A 21,693-nucleotide genomic window follows, 5' to 3' on the forward strand; every position below is an offset into this window, starting at 1 on the left:
GCGTTCGCGCTAACAGAGCTGTCTCATAAACGAACAAACAGAGTAGAGAGAAATCTACTTTCTCCATGCCAGCAATTTAAGTCGTGCAGCGCCAGGAGTGAATTATTAACGCGTCGCGGCGCAATTTTATCTGAACTGGCTAATCGTCCCCCTTTATATTACACTATTTCGCGTGCAGCAGCAGCAGCAGCGTCCGATCGGTGCCCGAACTCTGCTCGCGTTTCCTGCCAACTTCGTAAATTTATACATCAAACGTCCGCGCTCGAGTGTGAAAAACTCGTACACTTGTGTATATACGTATATAACGCGTTACACAATCTGAGATCCAACGGCTGTGGCTCACGCGAGAGATGTCAATGCGCGATAAGGACTGGGAAATGTGCGGCGAGGAGAAAAAATAAAATAAAAATAAAAGGAGAAGGAAGTCACGCGGCGCTGAATTATCGGGAGGAAGGAAATACGAATGGCGGTTTTTCCATGTCGGCCGCGTAACGGTCGCATATACTTGTACACGCACGCGTTCCCGTGAGTACCGTTGGCAACTTCGAGTTGATCTTTCTCGTGGCTTCGATTTTATTTTATTCGCGCTGGTACAGGCTCCGCTAGATGCGTGGGATTGGATGGCGAAATTATTCCGCGGATGCTGCTCTGCTCTGGGAGACACGTCGATGAAAATAGATATAGACGGGCCGATGGAATTCGATATGAGGAGGAGCTCGTTTACTGGAATTTCAAATTTTTGAATAATTGTTTGTGATAGTTTTGAAACGTAGGCGTTATTTAGCGGTGGTGTACAGCAAGAGATGCAGGTGTTTATGATGCATCGCACCCCTGAGCATATTTTACCGTTAACATTTCTACCAGGGTAATAGTCCTTTGTAGCTTAAAGAATAAGATCCGAAGTGTAATCAATTAGTGTATAGGTTTGTTAATGATAAATAAGAGTTTCACTCCCGTAAGCACTCCTGAAATATGTCCCTAAATGAAATATTAGTTCTGCGACTTTTTTTTTAAATAATGAAATATCGATCCCACCGGTGAAGTGTACTTTAAAACTGCTGAGCAGAGGCTTTAATTTATTATCGAAAAAGCTTATACTCAACGACAAAACGGCTCGCATTACCTTCTGCGAAGTATCTGAAGCAAATCGAACTCGTATAAGTGGAAAATCGATAACGACTCTAACGACAGCTAAAAACACTCAGGCATGTATAAACAATTAATTATACGAGTCGTAGCAAACTTCTAAAAGCTATTACGGCATTCGAGAGTCTCGTAGACAAATAGTTCGATGAAACTTGAGGCTCCTGCTTGCGTCGTCTCATTGCCCTCTCTTCTACGGCTGCAGCTATCTCGGGAGCATATCTCGAGAGCGAGATTTCTCTCTGTGAACTTTAATTGAACCGCAAGTCATTTATCGTGATCCGTCGATAGTGCGAAAGCTCGCGGGCTTCGTTCGCTAATGAAGCCTTTGTACGCCGTCGCCGCTGAGGTGAAATAAAAGCAAAAAAGATGTGTAATTTTTCTGCTGCACGTGCTGTGTTGCAATGAAATTTCAACCTTTGCCTCTCGATTTCCACATTTACCGTATGCAAAATAGAAAAAGAGATCAGAAGACGCTCTTTCAACGCTCAAAGCAGCATGATTAATTTCCGGCCCGTTCACTCTCCCCCGCAACACATATCAGAATCTATCGACGCTCTCTCCCTCTTAATCTTCCGCATCCATGTCCGCCACCGCGGAAATGCCTGCCTTTCATCAAACGCATCGCTCAGTCTACGTATACGTGTATTCACGGTATAACGCGAGCGTCGAAGCAAAAGGCTTAAACGCGTGGCGTTTAATGGACGTCGAAGCTAATATGCATCGCTTCGTTGCTCGACGCTTCTTATTATACTACAGCCGCTCGGATAGAGCTGGAGTGATCAAGAGCCTGGGGGGAGATCTTAACGAGCGGGATTACTTCTGGGGGGAGTACAGGCTTCGTTAGGGCGAATCCGATAAAGGAGAAATTTATACGCGAGCGCGACGGCCTGCATTTTTTTATCGGATGATGGCTGAAGAGTCGTCGCATCCTGCTTGCCGAGATAAACGACGGTGTTGGAATTTTCAGCCCTGCGGGGCTAGGCTTTGTTGCTGTTCGGTCGTTATTGCTGAAAAAATGAACGACGCCGATAACGATCGTCTGTAGAGTCGTGCGCGGAGAACCGATTTGCAACTTTATATTCTCGAAGCTTTATTAAACGCGAGGGTGTTTTTCATCCCCGTAAACGGAATTAAAATATTTTCGAGATATCCGTATGTACACATAGCTAGGTATAAGGGCGAATAAAAGCGCACCGTGCGGCGAGAGAAAATGGCCGGCTCTGTCAGGGCAAATCCGTAAAAAGTGTGTCTCATTCGTTATTTCCCTGCGGCTCTGGCTACACGCCTTCGTTTTCTCGGTTGTGAAAATCCGGGTCCTGCAGGCGGGCGAAAGTCGTTTTATCGATTCGCGCGCGCAGCGGAGAAACGCCCGTGAGAGAGGGAAGCTTCCGAAAGCACGACGACTTTTCCCTCCGCTTCTTCTTCTTCTTCTTTTCCTCCCACTTCTTATCAGCTCTATAGATATCTACTTCCCGAGAAATCCTCTACGATCCTAAGGAGTCTCTGATAGAAACGCAGCTGGATGTGTCACCGAAGGTCGCGGGCGTATAACACTCGCAGACGCCGTCGAAACGATGATGGCAATAGGCGCGTGTTTCGACTTAGAGAGGCTTTCTAACGAGTTTTTCCGCCAGGCGCGTCAGGATTAGAATTTAGACGAGCATCGAGAGGAAAGCTGCGCAGGGAGTGGAAATTGGAAATTTTGTATGCCGAGCTTTTCGAGAATATGTGCGACGACGCGATGACTTTCTGATCTGGGTTGGCTATGGAGAGCTTTTGTTTCGTTTGGAGCGCATGGAATAATGCTATTGTCGCGCACGAAGCGACTCTTCTGCGCTGCGGGAGAGAAAAAAAGTCGTTTCGCACACTCGAATTCGGATGTGGGTCATAACTGCTCATCTCGGATAGAAAAAAAAACACGGTCGTGCGCATGCGAGATTAATTAAAATATGACGCTTCGCGCGATGGAGAATAAATTACTCTCGATGCGGAATCGCTCGATGGATGTCGGTTATTTTTTTTAATGCGAAATTTTAATTAATCTTGAATCGCTTTCATTGGCATACTGCTGGCAAGATTTTTCTCCACTCACGACTCTAAGAAGAAGCATCGCAGCAATAAAAATTCTTCAGTGCACAAAAACTCCCGACTTATCGACTTCTCGAGTGTACACACAACCGTGGAAAATCAAGCTTTCACTCATAATGGATCCTTCCTATAATAGCTAAATTCCGCTGCACCTCTGGTATATATGGACTTGGAGCGAAACCGAGAAAGAGAATAGAAGAGAGATCCGTCAGGGAAAGGGTCGATATCGCGTGTATCGCCGCAAAAAGTTTGTCGAGCGCGCTTTGTCGTCGTCGCGAATCGACATTCAGTTAGATTAATGGCCAAGTAATCGAGCGCGTAGCCGCCGGTACAATGAGGATACCCGAGAGCCATTGTGTTCTCTCGCACGGACTGCAAGCTGCAGCGCCGTGTGTATATAGATATAAAGGGAGAGCTAAGGCGCTAGTGAAAAATCAATATAGCGAAGACGGAGGCGGGAGACTTGCTTTTCCCGCGCTTCGCTACTTCGCGGATGTAGTATACACGCGAATACTTGGTTACCTCTACGGTTGGCCCCAGCATGATTTTTTGCAGATGAGCTCGTTATTCTTGTACTCGGATTATTATGATAGCCATTATGGACCGAAAACGGAGAAGTTGTTTTGTATATTTTGTGGGGGTTTCGATGATGCATTTTTCCATAATTGATACCTAACTTCGGTGGATAATTTTTGCAAAAGCGAATATACGTGGCGAGTTTGTAAATAAAGAAAGAGGAAGCGAGACGATTATTAATAAAAAATTTAACCGTATATTTACGTCACTCTCATACGACTGTTTCATAATAATCATAGGTCAGCTATATTTAAAAATGTTATTCGTTTTTCTTTTCAGTGTTGCATACGTCGGGTCATACTTACATTAGGTTTTTATTATTTCTAATTGTTTATATATTAAATTGCATTACATTTGTTAATGGTAAGAACGTGAAAAGGGGTATCCGGAGTGTATACAAATGCATTTCCAAGGCGCGCTTATAAGTATACGTACACCGGAGTACATATCGTAATGACTTACCTATGACTTTACTACAGGTATACATGGGCGTACGTGTGTTCTTTATGATGTATATCGATGTTACCAGCGTCTGCTGCTGTAACTTGTGCTATAAATGAGCTGTGCTCGATTATCGCAAAGTGACAATTGCAGTGTATAACGTAAAAACGTAAATGTGAGACCATACTTTCGTTTGTAAACACAGTGGCGACAATTAACTTATACAGATCCTTGTAACAAATAGGCCAAAAGCTTTTGAAACTGAATTTTGCAGTTATTGATTTTTATTTTTATTAATAATTACGCTTTAATCAATGTCATGGAAATTTTATCATAAAATTCTAAGAACCAACAGAGTCAGCGATTTAAAAAATAATTTGAAATTCTTAAGGCTAGTTGAGGTTTATACCGAGCTTATCAATCATAATACTTCCATAACACAATTTTTATTCTATAGTTGATTACACGCGTATATAGAGCCTAGAGAAACAAAGAGAACTTTTAATAGCTTATAAATAATTCTCTCGCAAGGCTAACGAAATCACTATATCTTGCTGAGCTTTATAACAAAAGCTTTAAGGCAATTGCTAGCACACGCATACTTATATACCTATATATAATACGCCAAGAGAGAATATATACCGTGCATAGATATGTGTGCCTACGTGTATGTTGCGCGTCTACAGCATTTACACGATGTGTGTCTGTGCCACGTCTTGAATGCGAGTATGTGTATATGCCTCCACCAACACACCTGTTCTCCGTAAGCGCCACTTCAACTCTATAATAACCTGCGTGTACATGCATTATACGTCTGAGTTATAAATTTTGTCACACGCTGTGCACCATTTATATATCTATATACGACTTTTCTATCTTTCTCCCCCTCACGATCTTTTATACTGTCTATATATTTGCTACTATGCTCCCTATGTTATATACTCTCTATATATTGAACCAATATAAATACAAAATATGTGCAATATAAATTATACTCTATACTGTCTTGATCTATTTCTATTTCTGTATGTTTCTCTATTATGTATACTATACTTTTTTGAGTTTTATTTTCTGCATTTTTTTCGTAGTCACAATATTAGCTCTATACCTATACAGTTTTGTGCGTGGTGCTGAACCATACTGTACTTGTGTTTGCAGGCCCGCAGCGCCAGTACAAGTAGCTTTAGAAGCCTGAGCCAGGTATATTACAAAAAGATTGACAGTATAATCCTATAAACACTAGCGGCTAGAAGGAGATACCTTTAGAAACCCCATTAGCTAGACACAACACTTTAGCAAGCAAGACATTCTAGATTGACCCTTAGATTGCAGATTTTCATTAGTCCACATCTTGTATACTCACTCTCACATATAGATATTTGCATTTTTATTAAGCTTATAGATTATACCTAACTTACAAATACATGTCTCTGCGTTCGTCGAATTTAAAAAGTAACTTGAAAGCTCTGTAACAAAGCTCACTTGTACAAGCTGACCTCTATTGAATAACAGAGATTAATCAAGATAAACAACGTAGCGCAACAAACTCCAAAACATCACCCAACATGCACTTCTCGCGCCTCGTAATATTTCTCCCGTTACGCGCTCTAAAAAGCCGCGCGCGTATACAAGATCCTTATCGTCGATATACCTACACCGTGCGCGGTCATCGCGCAAAATTACAGCAGTTGGCGATAAAGCCGATGCCGGTGCTCGTGTACTTGCAAAAGCTCACACTGCGCATAGGGCGCAAAACGAGAACATCTTGCTGGTTAGCGATGAAGGAGAGAGAGAGGCAAAAACACGACACGAGTGCATGCACGCTAGAGCCATGTTATACTGCACACTTTATCGGAAATGATGAATGAGGCATGCGCCGGAGACACGCACTCGCGTCAAACGGCCTATACTGACGCTGTTGCGTTTCTCTTCACCCTTTTCTTCCAATACACTTACAGCTCACACAGGCATTCGCACTTACGTGTCTACATCAGCGCAGGCTGGCTTTTCGCATTTGCCTTAGTGCGACACGTAACGTAGTGAGGTGATTGCATGCGATTAGTTAGTGCGCGTGTGCGTCTTGCACTTTGTCTTCACCTTCTCTCACACTCTCTTACTTCACGTGTATAATAATTGCCGAGTTAGGTGATAGGCGACTGCTCCAATTTCACGCGTCACTTACGTAAAAAGATTAGGATTTAATTAATACGATTTTTTCGATTTCGCTATATTACTTGGACAGAAATGGAACGCGGCTTTTTGCGCTTGTGCGCGATACTCGGTGAGCTTATTTTCACTGTAGGTATAAAGTGAAAGGGGAAGTCGACTCTCGTGCCAGGCAAGCTCGTTAATGAATTAAATTCAGGTATAACATTTTTTGCGGACATGTATGCTTTGAAACTCGGTCTCTCATTCAAGATAATGTTACTTATTAGAGAGAAATAAGGCAGCACTCTAAAAATTAAAAAGAATACGGCGCTAACGATGTTGTGCACAAGTAGCGTCTCACTAATTTACTCGTTAGCCTACTGTACTAAATAGATTTTCTTCTGCGTCTTTTCTCTCCTCCACTTCTGACTCGTTTCTCTCTTTTCCCTCTCCGAGCTTCGCATTTTTTTCTCCTACACTTGCGACGAGAAAGTGTGCGCGCACGTATGCCGAGTGAGACGAGTTTCGCATGTGCGAGTGTGTGAATTTTGAGGAGTGCCAAGCTCAAGAGATGCGCGCAAGCGTAAGCAATTTTTATGTGGGCAAAGAATAGAATATCCAAATAGCGATTTCTATGTTTAGCGGCGTTTGAATAAACCATCACATGACGCAAACCAAGTTTTGCAGTATTAATTCAACTTCCTATTTCACTTCGCTGCACTTGCAGTCAACTCGGTAAAAACCTTAGACAGCCGCAACGAATGCAACGCGCCTTAATCCAATCAACTCGGACAGCGGCATCTCATTCCCGACCCATAAAGACTCAAGCCAGAGTCGTTGCTTTTTCAATTTGACCTCCCTGAGGGGATCTGCCGCGAAGGTATAGAAACGAAGCTGAAGCCGCGAGTTCGAAAGCCCCCTGAGCGCGCTCGGGGAATACATCTTAGCTGGGCGCGGCGTGCATCTTTCAGGCGGGCGTCTTTTGAGTCGCGCCGCGAAATGGAACGATACCTCCCTCTCTTCCTCGGCCCCGGCTTACGGCGAAAGCCATTTAAGGAGCGCAGTCGGAGCTGCTTTGAAGCTATTAAAATTGCAAGCTTAGCTTGGCGGCGCGTATGTGTGCTGAAAAAATGTCCACGTGCCGTTGCACTGGTCTAGGATCGCTCGCTGGTTTTGGGCTGAATTATAAAGATGCGTCGCTGGCCACTGCGAGACGCTGGATTTATCTCGACGATGTTGGTTAAAGCGTTGCGGCTATGAGCTACTGGTTCAGTATTTAGAGCCGAAAACAGGGAGTTTAAAAGGCCGTACCCCTGTTATCTCTGGGAAAAATTGAGAAGAAGATACGGCCTTTTTTAATGCTGGATTCGCAGAAAGTGGAATAAAAACTCTTCCTTCCGGTTTTAAGTCTGCTTGCATTGTAATTCTGTTGAACTTCCTTAATTCGGTTCATTCTTCATGCAAATTTGATACCTTCTCTATGAATAAGATGCGATGTAGTCCAGCAAGTAGTAAGCGCCCTGCAATGGCCATACGACACCGTTGTCTTCGCACAAAGGAAGACGACTTCCAAGAACGTAATCGAGCATCGCACAATGAAACACGATTCCGAAACTCGAGTTCGCTGGAAATAGACCGAGTCACGAAAGAATATTCCCCTAATGAGCGAAGAAAGTCCAAGCTCGAACACACCGCAATCGTCACCGACGTTCCTCGACCCATTTCTCTCGACCGAAATTGATGGCTCATCAGCTGATTTCTCGCAATCTCAGCGCAATTATTCCAAGCCCGACAACCTATCTCTACCTGAAGTGACTCGACGAGACACGACACACACGCTGCTCTTTTCCCGCAAGGACGAAAACAGGAGAGAGAGAGAGAGAGATATCCTGCGAGATAGAGGAAAAGAATAAATTACCAAAAAGCACGTCCGGGTATCGCCCAGCGACATGATTGCCTCGGAGGCTATTTTACGAACCGAAGGAGAAAGAGAAAGAGGAAATTCGAAGCGTGAGAATGAATTGAAAGCGTGACGTTAATAGAGTGAGAGCAGAGAAGGACTGGGGGTTGAATGCACCAGCCGCTACTGGCCTGTCCTAGTTGCCACTGGATGAAAAATTTCACGGCGGATTTATCGTCGTAGGCTAGAAATCCGCCAGGAGAAAGCTGCAGCCTGTTGTATAGCTAGTTTGGGGATTGAATTAACGAAGTTGAATTTATTCTGTTTGAAATAATATCGGGTTCCCAACTTGGAAGCTTACGGCCAAATGAGCTGATCTGCGTGTTCGAGGTTCCTTGTATACCCTTGATGACGTCATACCCCAGATTGATCATCAGCAAGAGGGAGCTCCTCTCCCAGATCGGAGCCCTAGAACCAACTGAGCTAGGCTGGAGGTTCGAGGGTCCTTATATACCCTCGCGGGCGGATATTCTTTACTGCATAAGTTGCGACGGTAAAGCATATATCACACTCGGAGAACCTGATAATGTATATTACCTGAAATGGCTCGTTACATCGTTAAATTTAATTCGACGCTTCGTATAAGCTCGGAAAGTGAAAACCGCAATTTTGCAACATGAACGCTGGATCATGCAATAAATTCTAGATGGAAATTGATTGCTTTTAGTTTGCGATGTCGTTGGATGCACTCTACATAGGTAAGATCTTTACGGAGCTTTAACAAACTTTTGAGGTAATTCATGGGTCTTCCCAAATTTCGAAGTACCACATACATCAGATTCTATAGGAACTGGGTTCGAGAATTTCGACTTTTTCAACCGTTACACGCTTGCCAAGTTTTGAATTTCCAAATGGCTCTCTGGAGCATTCCAGATTATCTCGGCTAGTCGAGCCTGCAGTAGAAATCTTCTACGTCCCCTGGGGTATCCTTCATTTCACTTTATATAGCGAGCGTGCAGTAAACTTACCATATACTTTTCCAATCGCGGTGTTTCGTTGACTGAATATCTGATGATAACAAAAATACACTTTCGCACATGCATTATTCAACACAAAGTTCATCAAAAGCGCGGCACACCTATACACACGGCAGCGGTGCGTTTCGCGAAGTAGCAATTTTTAAAACCCCTCGTCTTTTTATAAATTTTTAAAGCAAACTTTAGTAATCGGGCGTACCCTAACGCTCGAAAACTATTTTAATCAAAAGTTTTTCTATGTTCAAAAACAAAGTTCAACAACGCCGGCTTATCGCGCGCGGCAATGAATATAACGCGCGATGAATCGCTATTAAATATTCCCCGCATCGGTGAGAAATTCTGGTATATACCGATCGAACGCGATGTATCGAGACGACGAGAGAGAAATGAATCATACTTCATATCCAAATCCGCCTTTGTTCTACAAGTATACACATCAGAATCGCGTCCTTAATCGCAAGACTGCAATTCCCAGCGGAAGAAATGTAGAGCGCGACGAATGGGTTTTTCAGCGCGAAGCGTGTCACTGCACCGAGACACAGGCTCACAGGTGGCAAGGCCGATCGCACACTGCGAGGTGCGACTGCCGTGAGAGATTAATAATTAACTGGGCCGGCTGCCTCGTCATCATCGTCTTGGTCGTTGGCGGTATAATGGCCACGCGCTAGCGCGACTCCACCTGCTGGGGCATCGATCGACCTCCACCTCGACACAGCTGGGGAGTCCGACCCCTAACTATACACGTCGAGTCCCGTGACACTTGCATTTTCTCTTAGTCTCCGCTGGCTGTGTCTTTTCGCTATTCGCCTGTGCACAGCGGCACGTCGTGCTGCTGAGATTCTATCCCTGATCGAGTTTCCTTGGCTCGATCTCTTCTGCTTGATTCTCGAGATTGACAGGGAAGAGTGAATTTGTCTTCTGTCTTTGAGGACTGTGTTATAACCCCACGTATTGACGCTGTGAACTTCCTTCTATACATAGGTAATTCTTTTTTACATATGCGGTTACCGAATAGAGTGGTTTTTTTCGATATTTTTACGAGTCGCAAAGTGAATATTTTAAAGTCTCGTGCACAGGGGAAGTAAAAAGTTAAGGCGTAAGATCAAAAATTCAGTTTCATGAAGCATTATATTTTACCGACCCTGCGAGAACAGTAACTTTCTTCCATCACCCGAATACTAAATTTTCACTTGGAAAAACTTAGAGCTTCTACTACGAGCTGCACAAAAGGGTAACGCGATACCCTTTCGTAATCGCTTTCACGTAAGGGACTGTGAATGGAACATTATCGCGACACGCGCTAGCTGGCGAGCTTGCCATTGTAAGTGGGAAACTGTTTTCAGGGAGTGCTGTCGCGAAATATTAATGACCCCAAATACCGATCTCAGTTGAGTTCTGGTGCTTTTTTTGCATTTGGCTTTTCACTAGGGAATTTCAAATTCCAATAACAGTAGACTCGAGCAGTTATAGTATGAGCGGCTCAAACATCTCAACAAATATAGTATAATTTTGGCATTGGTGGCACAGCACTATATTATATGCACCGTAGGCATAGGTAGTGATGAGGGAAGTCTATTTACCATAGAAGAAAAGCCTATGCGCCACATATTCTCGATAGTCAGAGGCTGGAGAGCCGGAAAGTTTCAGCATTAGGAAAAGACCAGTATAAAAGACTTCTATTTGAAAAAAAAATCTCTTCGCTTCCCATACTACCAAGATTAATCGAATCGTTTTAGCGAATGTCTCAAGTTGAAGTAAATTTTTAAGGATCGATCAGATACAACTTCACTCGAATCGAGAAGATATGAGTAAATCATAGAAAACGTTAAGGAGAAACAAAATAAAGAAAATCAGGGCAAATATATATGGAAGGGTAATATATAGGGATTCAAACAATCTGGGGAAATACTGACTTTGTAAGTTTTAAATGAAAAGTAGGGAAAATGATAAGCTGAGCTTTTAGATGATGATAATTATTTTTTCATGCAACCTACGTTAAACACGTAAAGGTACTTCCTTATTTTTTAATCACCAGCAGTTTTTAATTAATGAGATACTTTGAAAAAAGTAGCACGTATGTTAATACTTGATTTGCATACAAGATAGAATTTTATAAATTTGAATAATTATGTAATTTAAAAAATGACTATAGAACAGAATTATTGAAACTAGAAAAATAAATTATTACAATTGCAAATATTAAGCGTTATGACCCATCTTTGTGTAATCCAAAGGCAATGTTCATGAACCAAAGGAGTCCGGAGGGATCTACATCTTGCCATATTCACGGCTTTATATGGGTTTCCAAGAGATTTATTCAAAGATCATCCCATAATTTAAATGAAGCTTAGTCGGTATTTGAACAATCGTTATTATTTAAAAGACGTTTAAACCGCGGACAATCTTTATTTCAAATTTGACGTTTTTATTCATTTCATTCGTACTAATAACATCGTCATAACCATCAAGTAAAACAAATCCAAAAAGAAAAAAAAGCACATACATCGCGTGCCTCACGGACGCCTGTTCATATTACCCCATTTCAAAAATCTCCGGGTCGCCTCAGATAACGAGCAATACAGTTTCCGCATATTCAACAGCTTATTCTGCCGTGCTCGCACAGAGGAAATTCACAATTTGCAGAAACAAACTAAAAATTAAAACTTCTCGTGCATAATATAATTATTATTCGTCTTGAGCCTTCTCGCAAGATGCTATCTTCAGCAAATCGTGCAGAAAAAAAATAACAAATCACTCGAATCAACCTCAGAGCCCTCATTTTGCATTATTTCATTCCTGGCACCTCGACATATTATATCGTGCAACACGCGAACTCCTAATACGCAATCGGCTAATCCCATCAGCCCTCTCGCGCACAAGCACCTTTACCGAGTATTCGCCGCGAGCGAAATGCGCACACAACTGCAAGCTTATGGATATATACCGCAAATGTAGGTATATGTACACACGACACTCAAAACTCGCAACAAATAACGACCCACTTTTTTCGTTCGTGCCAGTTCCGGCTCTCGAGGCACAACTATAGAGAGAACGAGAGGAGAAGAGTAGTCGGCTCGGGATTATCGGCGTGTACGGGATGCAAAACAGCGTAGCGCTGCAGTGCGGGATTATTGCGATAGAGAGAAGGCAAACTGCGAACTGCTTAAACGTGCAATTGCTACTTCGCTCTCCGCGGAGTTGGCTTGGTCTACGTGAGTTCGGAAATAGAGATATGGAAGGGAAGCTGAGAAGATGAAATACCGTTTAGGCTATACGTTGAACCTCTGGTCTGTACGCACGAGCGAACTATTGAATATTTCACGTTCGTACTCTAAGAGGCTTTTACACCCACCCTTCTATCATTTTCTCCATTCGAGATAAAGTTGGTAAAGAGAAAATTTTCACTTTTCCCTATAACCATACACCCACATAATAAAAATAATCCACACGTCGTCCCGGAAGTAAGCAGCTTGCCGCGCTAAAGCCGAAAAACGACTCGACTCGAGCAAGCAGTATAAGACGCCGGCTGCAATTCCCGACGCGCGGCGACGGAGACAGAGCGAGGAACAATAATGCTGGGAGAGAGGACGATATACCGGACAGTTTGCGCCCCGGCCATAGATCGTTTCCCGGTTAGATACGTCGCTCCTACCCTCGAACTCCCTCTCCCCCTCTGAGCCAAGAGGATAGGATAAAGCTGCTCAAGGGGAGATTAAAGCTCCGACCGCAAACTCCGCTTATTTATATATATATATATATATATATATATATATATATATATATATATATATATATATATATATATATATATATGTATACGTTAACCGCGCGGCTTGCGCTACTGCACGTACGCGCGCGGCCACTGCAAGCTCCTCTGATCATTACAGTCCCGAGCGATATTCGCCGCAATATACCGACGCCCTTGGCTCAGTGAAATTTCACCTCGTTGGCGACTGTATCGCCACTAGCAGGTGTATAAAGTTCCACATGCGCCGCGTCTCGAGACGTCAAGTTTGCAGTTCATTACTTTGAGGAACGACGCGGTGAGCGAAAAGATGTATTCTGGACGAACAGGTGCAGGTGCTTCTCGTTATATAAGGACGGGGAACTGGGATGAAACGCCGAATTATTTATTTCGATGGCGAAGGCGACGAGTCGACGAGCTGAGGGAGCACGGGAAATTATCGATTGCGAGGGCAGCGTGCGTTATCGGTTCGGACGTATCTTGTTAAGCGGGATGGATTTTAGCGCAGAGGCGTATTGAAAATCGAGACTAGACTGCGAGGTAATTGGTCGCGCTTGATGGGGTGCGGTGATCGATTATCGATCTGAAGCTAATTAACACTTTTATAAGTTTGGGCTTGCACTTGTCTGAATACTTTTGGACTTTTCTACTTAACGCGAAATATTGTTTATTGCTTTATCTCGCGACGAAAACAATAAGTTTCTATCAGCATCCGTAATCAAGCGCAACTCATCACGTGTCGAGTAAAAAATAATTTTAATTTCCGACCTTAAACTTCTCACAAACGCAATTTCCGCGCTGGTCCACAGTAAGCGATCTTCTCACTTCCATGATTTCAAATTTAGATAATCCGTGACTATCAAGCATTTAACGACTCATGCGCCGATGTATTATTATTCAACAGCCAAACGTAGTTCCGAGTCATCAATAATTCAAAGAGAGAGATAGAGAGAGAGAGAGCATACTGTATACTCAGGCCTGGAAAAGGAACACCATAAACGTATAATCGAAACGACGCGCAGATGTCACCGAGCGATAGGCCGGTGGACTAACGCGAGCGTCCGAGAAAGAGAGAAAGGGGTGCAGCGCATACGTGATCGATAATCTCGACTGATTTACGATAACCTGCTAGGATCGTAAACTGGAAAGGCTCGTCCGCTGGGTCGGAGGGACGAAAGGGAGGGAAGGAGATTAGAAAGAGGTTGGAAGGAACGCGCGTGTAGAGGGCAGGTAGTAAGCCTTGCGCGCTTTTTCTGAGATTACTTAACTTTTCGTTTTAATGAAATTGTTGAATATGGGTCAGTGCTTATTGACGTTTGCTGAGTAATATTAACTAGTTGTTCTATAGTTTGTTGCTGATTTTGAACTAGTTATAAACTAGTCGCGATTGTTGTAAGCAGTTCGCATGTAAATTATCATCTCTTACTTCGGCGCTGAATAGCTGCACACTCGCAAGTCTGCACGCAAGCTCGGCTTGATTTACGGGTATGGGTTGCTCGTAGTTTTTGGCGCCGCGAGAGCGGAAGAGTTAGACGCTCGGAGTCAGGGAATTTATTTATTGAATTAGGAGAGCCTGTGTCGAGTGTCGAGTTTCCGGTAATGTACGAGGAAGGATTCCAATTTCAAAATCTAATTTTCCTAGTCTGCGAATATCAGTCATAGGTTTTTACCGACTCTGATAAACTCGCGACGATGAGTACTACGCAAACTCCCGGGAAATTGTAAACTTTGCAAGTAATATTTAAACGATTAAGTAGATTTCGTTGTCAACTATCGCTTCCAGATTTAACTTCACAAACTATTTTCATCGAGTTAAAAAGAAGTTTAACGTCGTCGAGCTTTGTATCGAGTTTCCGAAATTCCAAAATTCATCCACGACAAAGGCACACACTAGCACGCAGCTAATCCAGCGAACGCAATAACTAAGCGTATTCATAGAGCCGAGCGAATCGAAGGCGCTCGATTCAATAAAGCCCTTCACGGTTCCTCGCTTCCATCATTACCATCGCCGCCGGCATTTCCGGCTTTCTCTCAGTCTCCCGCCTTACCGCTCTCTCTTCAGCACTCCCGGCAACGCATACACACAGCCACACACACATGCGACCGCGCACCCGATGAATATTTAAACGCAAGTTCTCGAAGCTATGCGCGCCTGACCTTGTGCAGGATTTACGTGCTACCTATACTCGTCGAGGAGGACGCGAGGATAAGTTAAAGCGATTTTTGCGTCAGACCCCACCAAAGTGACGAACACAGCGCGTAATTGGCAGTGTAAAGGATCACTCGAGGAATCAGCCACAGGAGCGAACGGGAGAGTCCTATGCAATCGATCCTCGGGTCGTTGAAAATTCTCTACTAAGTGTGATTAGATATAAAAGTTCTGCTGATGTGCGGCTTCTTTGGCTTTTTGTTTACGATGCTTCTCGAGTCTACAGCAAAAAGCCCGAGAGAATAGCGAAAGTCCTGTTTATAGCGTTTAAGCGCGTCGCAAGTTTAAATTCGATTCGGCGCGAGGGAGAGTATCGCGAGAGAGTGATTGATTCTGACGTGAATTACGCAAATTCGATACTCGCTGTACAACAGTTTTGAGCTGATTTTTCCATCGAGAACCGAAGAGGATTTCTGCTTGGACATTAATTCATAAATATTTTTTAAAAATTACGGCAGTGGGTCACGGTTGGAGAAATAAGGACGTAGAACTTTTAAAACGTGTTTATTAGACAAAAGTTGTATGCTTCTTTACTTATGATTAACAAATAAATAATAAAATATATAATAATGTACATTTATATAGCTTCTGAAAAGTTATCGGGTGGAAACTTTTAGTCACCAGTCATCATTTCCATGAACTCTGTAACAGAAATTAAAAGCCACGTATGTAATTCAGGTGCAGCGTATTGTACTACAAAATTTTATCTTTTAAATATTTAATTTTTTTTAAACTGGTACGCGAGAATGTGCACGTGATACGTGAAAAGCAGAATTATTCATAAAGCCGGAATTTAGCATTCATCCGCTAGCTGTGACGCCAATTTATTTCTGGGATTGTTGGTTTGATCCTCGATTTCAATGCAGGGGCATTGTCATTATCGTTCTCTATAAATGTTAATGCTTTTCGATACTTTAATCGGTCATTTTTTTATGGGAAATCATTGAAGTCAAAAATACATTTTTTTTTTCATTATTGTAAATGGATAGTTCGTAATTGCAGTTGCGTCATCGAGTATAGCATTAATTTGAATTAGCACTCGACCTATTTGAAAGCAGCTATTTTACATTTATTTCCACTCTGACGGGTAAATTACTTGATTTCGACAGTGCGCTTTTAACGAACCCATTAACGAACATTTCGAGCATATTATATCGAAAATATCTCCAACTAAACAATTCAAATTCATCATATTTTACCTTGATCGCTGAAAAACTCTTCATCAACCTAATTATAGGAATTATACGGTTATTATTCAATGAATAAAAACAATTGCACGACGTTCAGACAGAATTAATTACTTTCAACGCAAGACTACGGCATTATCTCGTGAATACAAGAGAGAGCCCATTGAGAGCACGAAGAAGTCTGACGAGTCTTAAAAATGAACTTTTCTAAAGGCTCTTCAATAATACACGCAAATTTAGTCATAAAGACAGAACTCTCGGTAAGCTCCTCTCAAACTGGCCGCTCTTTTCTCTGCGATTACAAATTTATTTAGTCTACAAACTATCGCGATCGAACCCTTGCTCTCGATTCTCTCTCCAGCTTCGTTCCGCGCCCTCTCCCTCTTCCCTTTGCCTCGTCGACGTTGAGTATACGTATAGACACTCCGAAGCTCGGGCAGAGACCGGTAAGAGGATGAGCAAATGGGTCAAGCCAAATACCCGCCAGCTACTCGCTTTTCTCTCTCTCTCTCTCTCTCTCTCTCTCTCTCTCTCTCTCTCTCTCTCTCTCTCCCTCCCTCTCTCCCTCTCTTTCTCCAGCCTTCCAGCCTCGAGTCGCCTTGTTCGCCGGGCGAGTTTTTCAAAAGAGAGCTTTGAAGGATGATATTAAGGCGCGGGAACTCGAGGATTTCCTGTAGCCCTCGGCTTTCGATGGAAAATGACGTTAGGCGCCGATACAAAAGGCCGGCCCGGCATATACGGCTGGGACGTTTAATTAAATATATTTTTCGCCCCATAAATACGTACACCTACACCCGTCATTTCTCTCATTCGCGTCTTTTTACTCCGTCGCATCTTTCGCTCTCTTTTATGAATATCCAGGCGCATTTAATTCATCCCAGAGAACGTGTGCGGGCTCGAAGAAACGAGGTTAGTATGGGGTCGCGGCGAGCTCGTCGCAATTAAAAAAAATTCTTGAAACCCGTAATGCAGCCGGAGCTCTTTTGTTGCGCCGCGGCTAGGAAAATAAGCAAGAAGAAGTGACGAATAGCGACGTGGAATTTCGCGTTACTTTTCTTTTCTCTCTCGTACCTTTTTTTGCTACCCGCGCACCAACCGAGTGGAGCTCGCTAGTGTTGTGTGTATTAATTGCGTAAAAAACTGCCACTGAAGTGGATTTCACACCTTCACTGAAGCCTTTTTTTTCGTCATTTGTTTCCACATTTTCGGTGAAAAATTTCTATTTCGAGCAATACCTATATCTGAAAAATCATGTCCTCGTTCAAAAATAAATATTACCATCGAAGTCAACGGTGCCGGATCCGTCCGTGTCGATTTCCGCAATCATGCCGTCCATCTGATCGGGCGTGATCTGGTCGTCCAGAGCGTGGAGGATTTCGCGAAGGGAACTTGTTGGGATGTAGCCCTTCTCTTCCTTATCGTACAGGCGGAAGGCCTCTTTAAGCTCCTTTTGCAGAGCTTCGTCGTCTTCCTCCTGGAAGTGGCAGGCAACTCGGTAGAACGAGTCGAAGTTCAGGACTCCCGTACCTGTGAAACACATGTTTTTTTATTATTTGAATTCGAGCCTCTTGTTTATTTATAAAAAAGCACCAGTGGATGAATCGCTGTTTAAAAAGAGAGACGAATAAATCGCGAACTTTGTTTGACAAGTGCTCGACGAATTTTCGTTATAAAACAGATTTACGACATTTACTATTTCGTAACAGACTTCGTTACACAAAGGCTAGTAAATTAAAGAATCAGGTAGTCTTAGACCCTTCGAACATAAATCAATCTTAATCACCAAAATTTCTAATATAATCACGCGGTTCTTCCGCTTAGTCAAGCTACAATGTGTTCAGCATCAACCTCCCTCCAAATTCAACTATTAACGTTGATAAATTAACATGACACTGGAAAAATCCAGACCAACCGTATCCCCCGAACAAAACGCGTAAATACCAACGAATTATCCGTTGATTTCGAAAATCGGCAGACAGCGTCACAGCTTCCCAGAGATTAACTCGACTCCGAAGATTAAAGTCGGATCAGCCAGTGGCGTCGACTCGTCGCGCTGCGTAACACACAGCGAGCGAAAACCCGCGCGGTATGAGATATCGTTATTCACACACAGAGTATGTGATGCCACTCGCTGCGCGAGCTTTATGAAGACAAAAGAGCGCGCGCCGATCGATCCAGCCCATTGTTTCTGCGAGAAGACGTGGATCGCCGTAGAAAATGCACCGACACGTGAGCCGCGCAAGCTATGCCTGGCGAAGAATGAAAGAGGCTCCGAGAGACGGGTAATAAAATTCAATCTTTGAATTTCTCGGGGATCCGAGCTTTTATGCGTTATCGGTACGGCTGCCGTCCTTCGTTTTCTCGAGTGAATCTACTGTTTGCGAAGAATGGCGCGCTACTCGTATATAGAAGAAGTGTTCTTGAAATCCACCTTGTTAAAATGTCACTGGTCTCTACGTCGTACGTTCGCGTATAAAAGGATCTGATGAAATCTAAGATTAAAACTGTCTGGAAATTTAAGTTACGACCTTAAGCGCGGATTTGGCTTTATTCGATCCGCGTTTCAGTACAGATATGCTCATAACTTTTCAAACGTAAACTCGAGCAAGCAATCGAGAACGTCTGAAAGTTCGGCTCGCAATCAGCAGTAAATAAGCACCTTTAGCAACGGACGAAAACTTTAAAGCTCGAAATGGAGCGTGAAATTTGCATCAGAATTCTCTCGTATTTATTTACAACGAGCGTGTACACGGCAAGTCGAGTCGAGGTGATATACACGGCGTAAAAGCTCGCGAGCAACTCTGGTACTAGGGAATAGTCGCCGCGCAAATACCATAGCAGTGCGTTTATTTAATGTCGGAAAAGTAAAGTAGCGGCAGCCAGTCGGATTACGTCCGAGTCATTTCCTCGCGTCGTTTTGCGAATCAGTCGCGAACGATCACCGCCACGGCCGCGCGCGCGCGTGTGTTTTAGAGGGCTTTTATTTTCAGAGACAGCAGCAGCGAGGAGAACTGCGCTGCTCTGTTGTCTCCCTTAACGGCTTTGCTGCTCGTCGTGCGGTTGCTATAAGCGTTAGCGTTATTGTTTTCTTTTTCTTTTTTTTTCTGTTCGTGAAATAGGAGGTTGGAGGAAGTTCGATATGGGGAAATGCGCTCGTTATTGTTTCGTAGCTTTCGCATTGAAAGGCGACTTTGATAAACTGACATTTTTTGATTTAATCAACGAACAAGTCGCAGAATTGTTATCAAAGAGTTCGGAGATTGCTGTTACACGGATAAAGGAATTTAATAAGAATAATGAGATCAGAAGTTTGGAGTAAAGGAAGCGGAACACATTTTTTTCGCAAGAGGGATTAAATGGGTTGCCGTCGCGCTTTTCAAGTTTTTGATTAAAATACGAAGTTCCCAATCCGCGTGTGAATCTTCATCGCACTTAATGCAGCAATTATTAGATCGGAAAAAATCATCCCAAGCACATTAAATATATTAAATTTCGATATTAAAAATGTTAATCCCGAACAGGAGAATAGATTCATCGAATGCTCGTAATCAAAAACCTCGTCAAATTTCTTATTACTGCAGCGAACCACGCTCGCAAAAATATTTTTGCAAAAGCCAGCATTTCAGACGCGCTGAAAGAGGCTCAAGAGTTTGCCGACCCAAATCTCTACTTTCTGGCAAAGGCCCTCGTGCCTTAGCAGTGTGTGTGTGTCGTCGATACAGAATCAGCGAGAAAGGATACATCATATCGCGCGCGGGACGTGTTATATACGACTCAGCTTGCGCATAAAACTCCGAGCTTTTGTTCCCTTTAAAAGGAGGCTCGCGCGCACAGAAGATCGAGCCTCGCTATCAGATACTTCTTTAGCCTCCGGGCTCTAGATAAATATTCCCGCTCGGAGAGAAAGAGCATTGTCGTATAAAATTTCTTAAGGGCTATCGAAGAAAGAGTCCGGCGAAAAGCGAGAGGCTCGATATAGAAGAGGGAAAATTCTCAATGCTCTCGAGCGGATTTGAAAAAAGAATCGCTGGCACAATGGAGGCGAGTATAACTGACACGTGGTTATAGAGCTTACCTTCGTCGTCCTCGGCTTTCAGCATAATGTCCAGCTCGTGGTCGTCGAACGTGTGTCCAAGGGTGTTCAGGATGGTGCGCACCTTCTCCTTCTCGATTTTGCCCGACTTGGTTGAGTCGAACATCGAGAAAGCTCGCCTGAGCACTGATTGAGCAAGAGGAAAGTGTCAGGTTTAATGATTGCTAATGATTGGGACGGAACGAATGTTACTCGAAATTGACATTTTTTTTCCGCGTGTTATGTAAGATTAGCATTTTAATCAGGTTACTCTACTTTCCAACGTGATTTGAATGAATTCGAATATGGAAGTTATTATAAGTGCTTATTAGTTTCTGATGGGAAAATCTGTTACTCACTCTGCACCTGTTCCTCATCCTGAAACACAAATTTGCATAAACTTTTAAAATGTATACAACGATAGTTTGAAATTTCTAAACGATTTCTCTCGTAAATATCTCTAAAAAGATCATACGGTTCGAAAGTCACGTAAAAACCATTAAACGCAAAGCAATAAAAAAAAATGCGGCAACCCGTAAATAACAGTGATAAGCCCGTTCGAAAAAGTCCGCACGCTTCCCGCGCTATATTGTACACACATTAAACAGCTCATAAAAATCCTGCTCTCGAGGCGCTCTCTAATGGCCTAAGTCACTTTGAATTTTATTACAAAACTACCTAATACCTCATCCCCCTCGCCCCTCCTCTCTTTCAAGATCCAATAAACACTAAATCACACTGTACTCGCGAAAACGTAAACACGCGCGCACTAACCATCGTTTTTCACTCGGTTGCTGCTAGGCTTTCCAAAGTTCCTCGCTCTCTTTCTCTTTCTCTCTTTCCCCGGCAGCGATGCGTTTCTTCGGCTATACTAACGCGCCGCTCGTTGACGGGGATAACTTTTATAATCTCCAGCCGCTGCGAGAAAGAAAGAGAGAGAAAGAGAGAGAGGGAGAGAGAGAGAGAGAGAGAGAATATTTAACGCGGGAACGCCCCTATACCCACACGCGCTTCGGGCGCCGGCTATAATGCTGTCGTTCTCCGCGAAAACTTCGTGAACTAATCGTTGATTTTGCCCGATTTTTTTGAGAGGTCGAAGCGAATCAGCCGACGATCGTTCGAGAGTGAGAGATTGTTTTAAGGG

General features: G+C 43.3%; 2 protein-coding genes across 6 annotated transcripts in view; one reads left to right on the plus strand and one right to left on the minus strand.

The window, feature by feature from the left end:
* Window positions 1–21,693, plus strand: part of LOC100122542 (neo-calmodulin) — a 113,773-nt gene that overhangs the window by 62,977 nt on the left and 29,103 nt on the right. For 3 of the 5 annotated variants that reach the window (XM_031927772.2, XM_016984476.2, XM_031927770.2), the window contains exon 3: window positions 5,410–5,451. The exons of the other annotated variants lie outside the window; for them this stretch is intronic. In XM_031927772.2, the coding sequence (XP_031783632.1) occupies window positions 5,410–5,451 (42 nt within the window). The remainder of the gene's footprint in view (window positions 1–5,409; window positions 5,452–21,693) is intronic. 5 annotated transcript variants of the gene reach the window in all.
* LOC100118789 (troponin C) lies at window positions 15,779–21,451 on the minus strand. Its single transcript, XM_001607757.4, has 5 exons — window positions 21,324–21,451; window positions 20,909–20,927; window positions 20,553–20,696; window positions 17,756–18,004; window positions 15,779–15,932 (listed from the first exon to the last, which is right to left on the minus strand). Exons 1-5 carry the CDS (start codon window positions 21,324–21,326, stop codon window positions 15,904–15,906), a joined length of 444 nt encoding a protein of 147 aa, XP_001607807.1. The 5' UTR covers window positions 21,327–21,451; the 3' UTR covers window positions 15,779–15,903.

Source organism: Nasonia vitripennis, chromosome 3 (genome assembly GCF_009193385.2).
Source record: "Nasonia vitripennis strain AsymCx chromosome 3, Nvit_psr_1.1, whole genome shotgun sequence".
Lineage (NCBI taxonomy): Eukaryota > Metazoa > Arthropoda > Insecta > Hymenoptera > Pteromalidae > Nasonia > Nasonia vitripennis.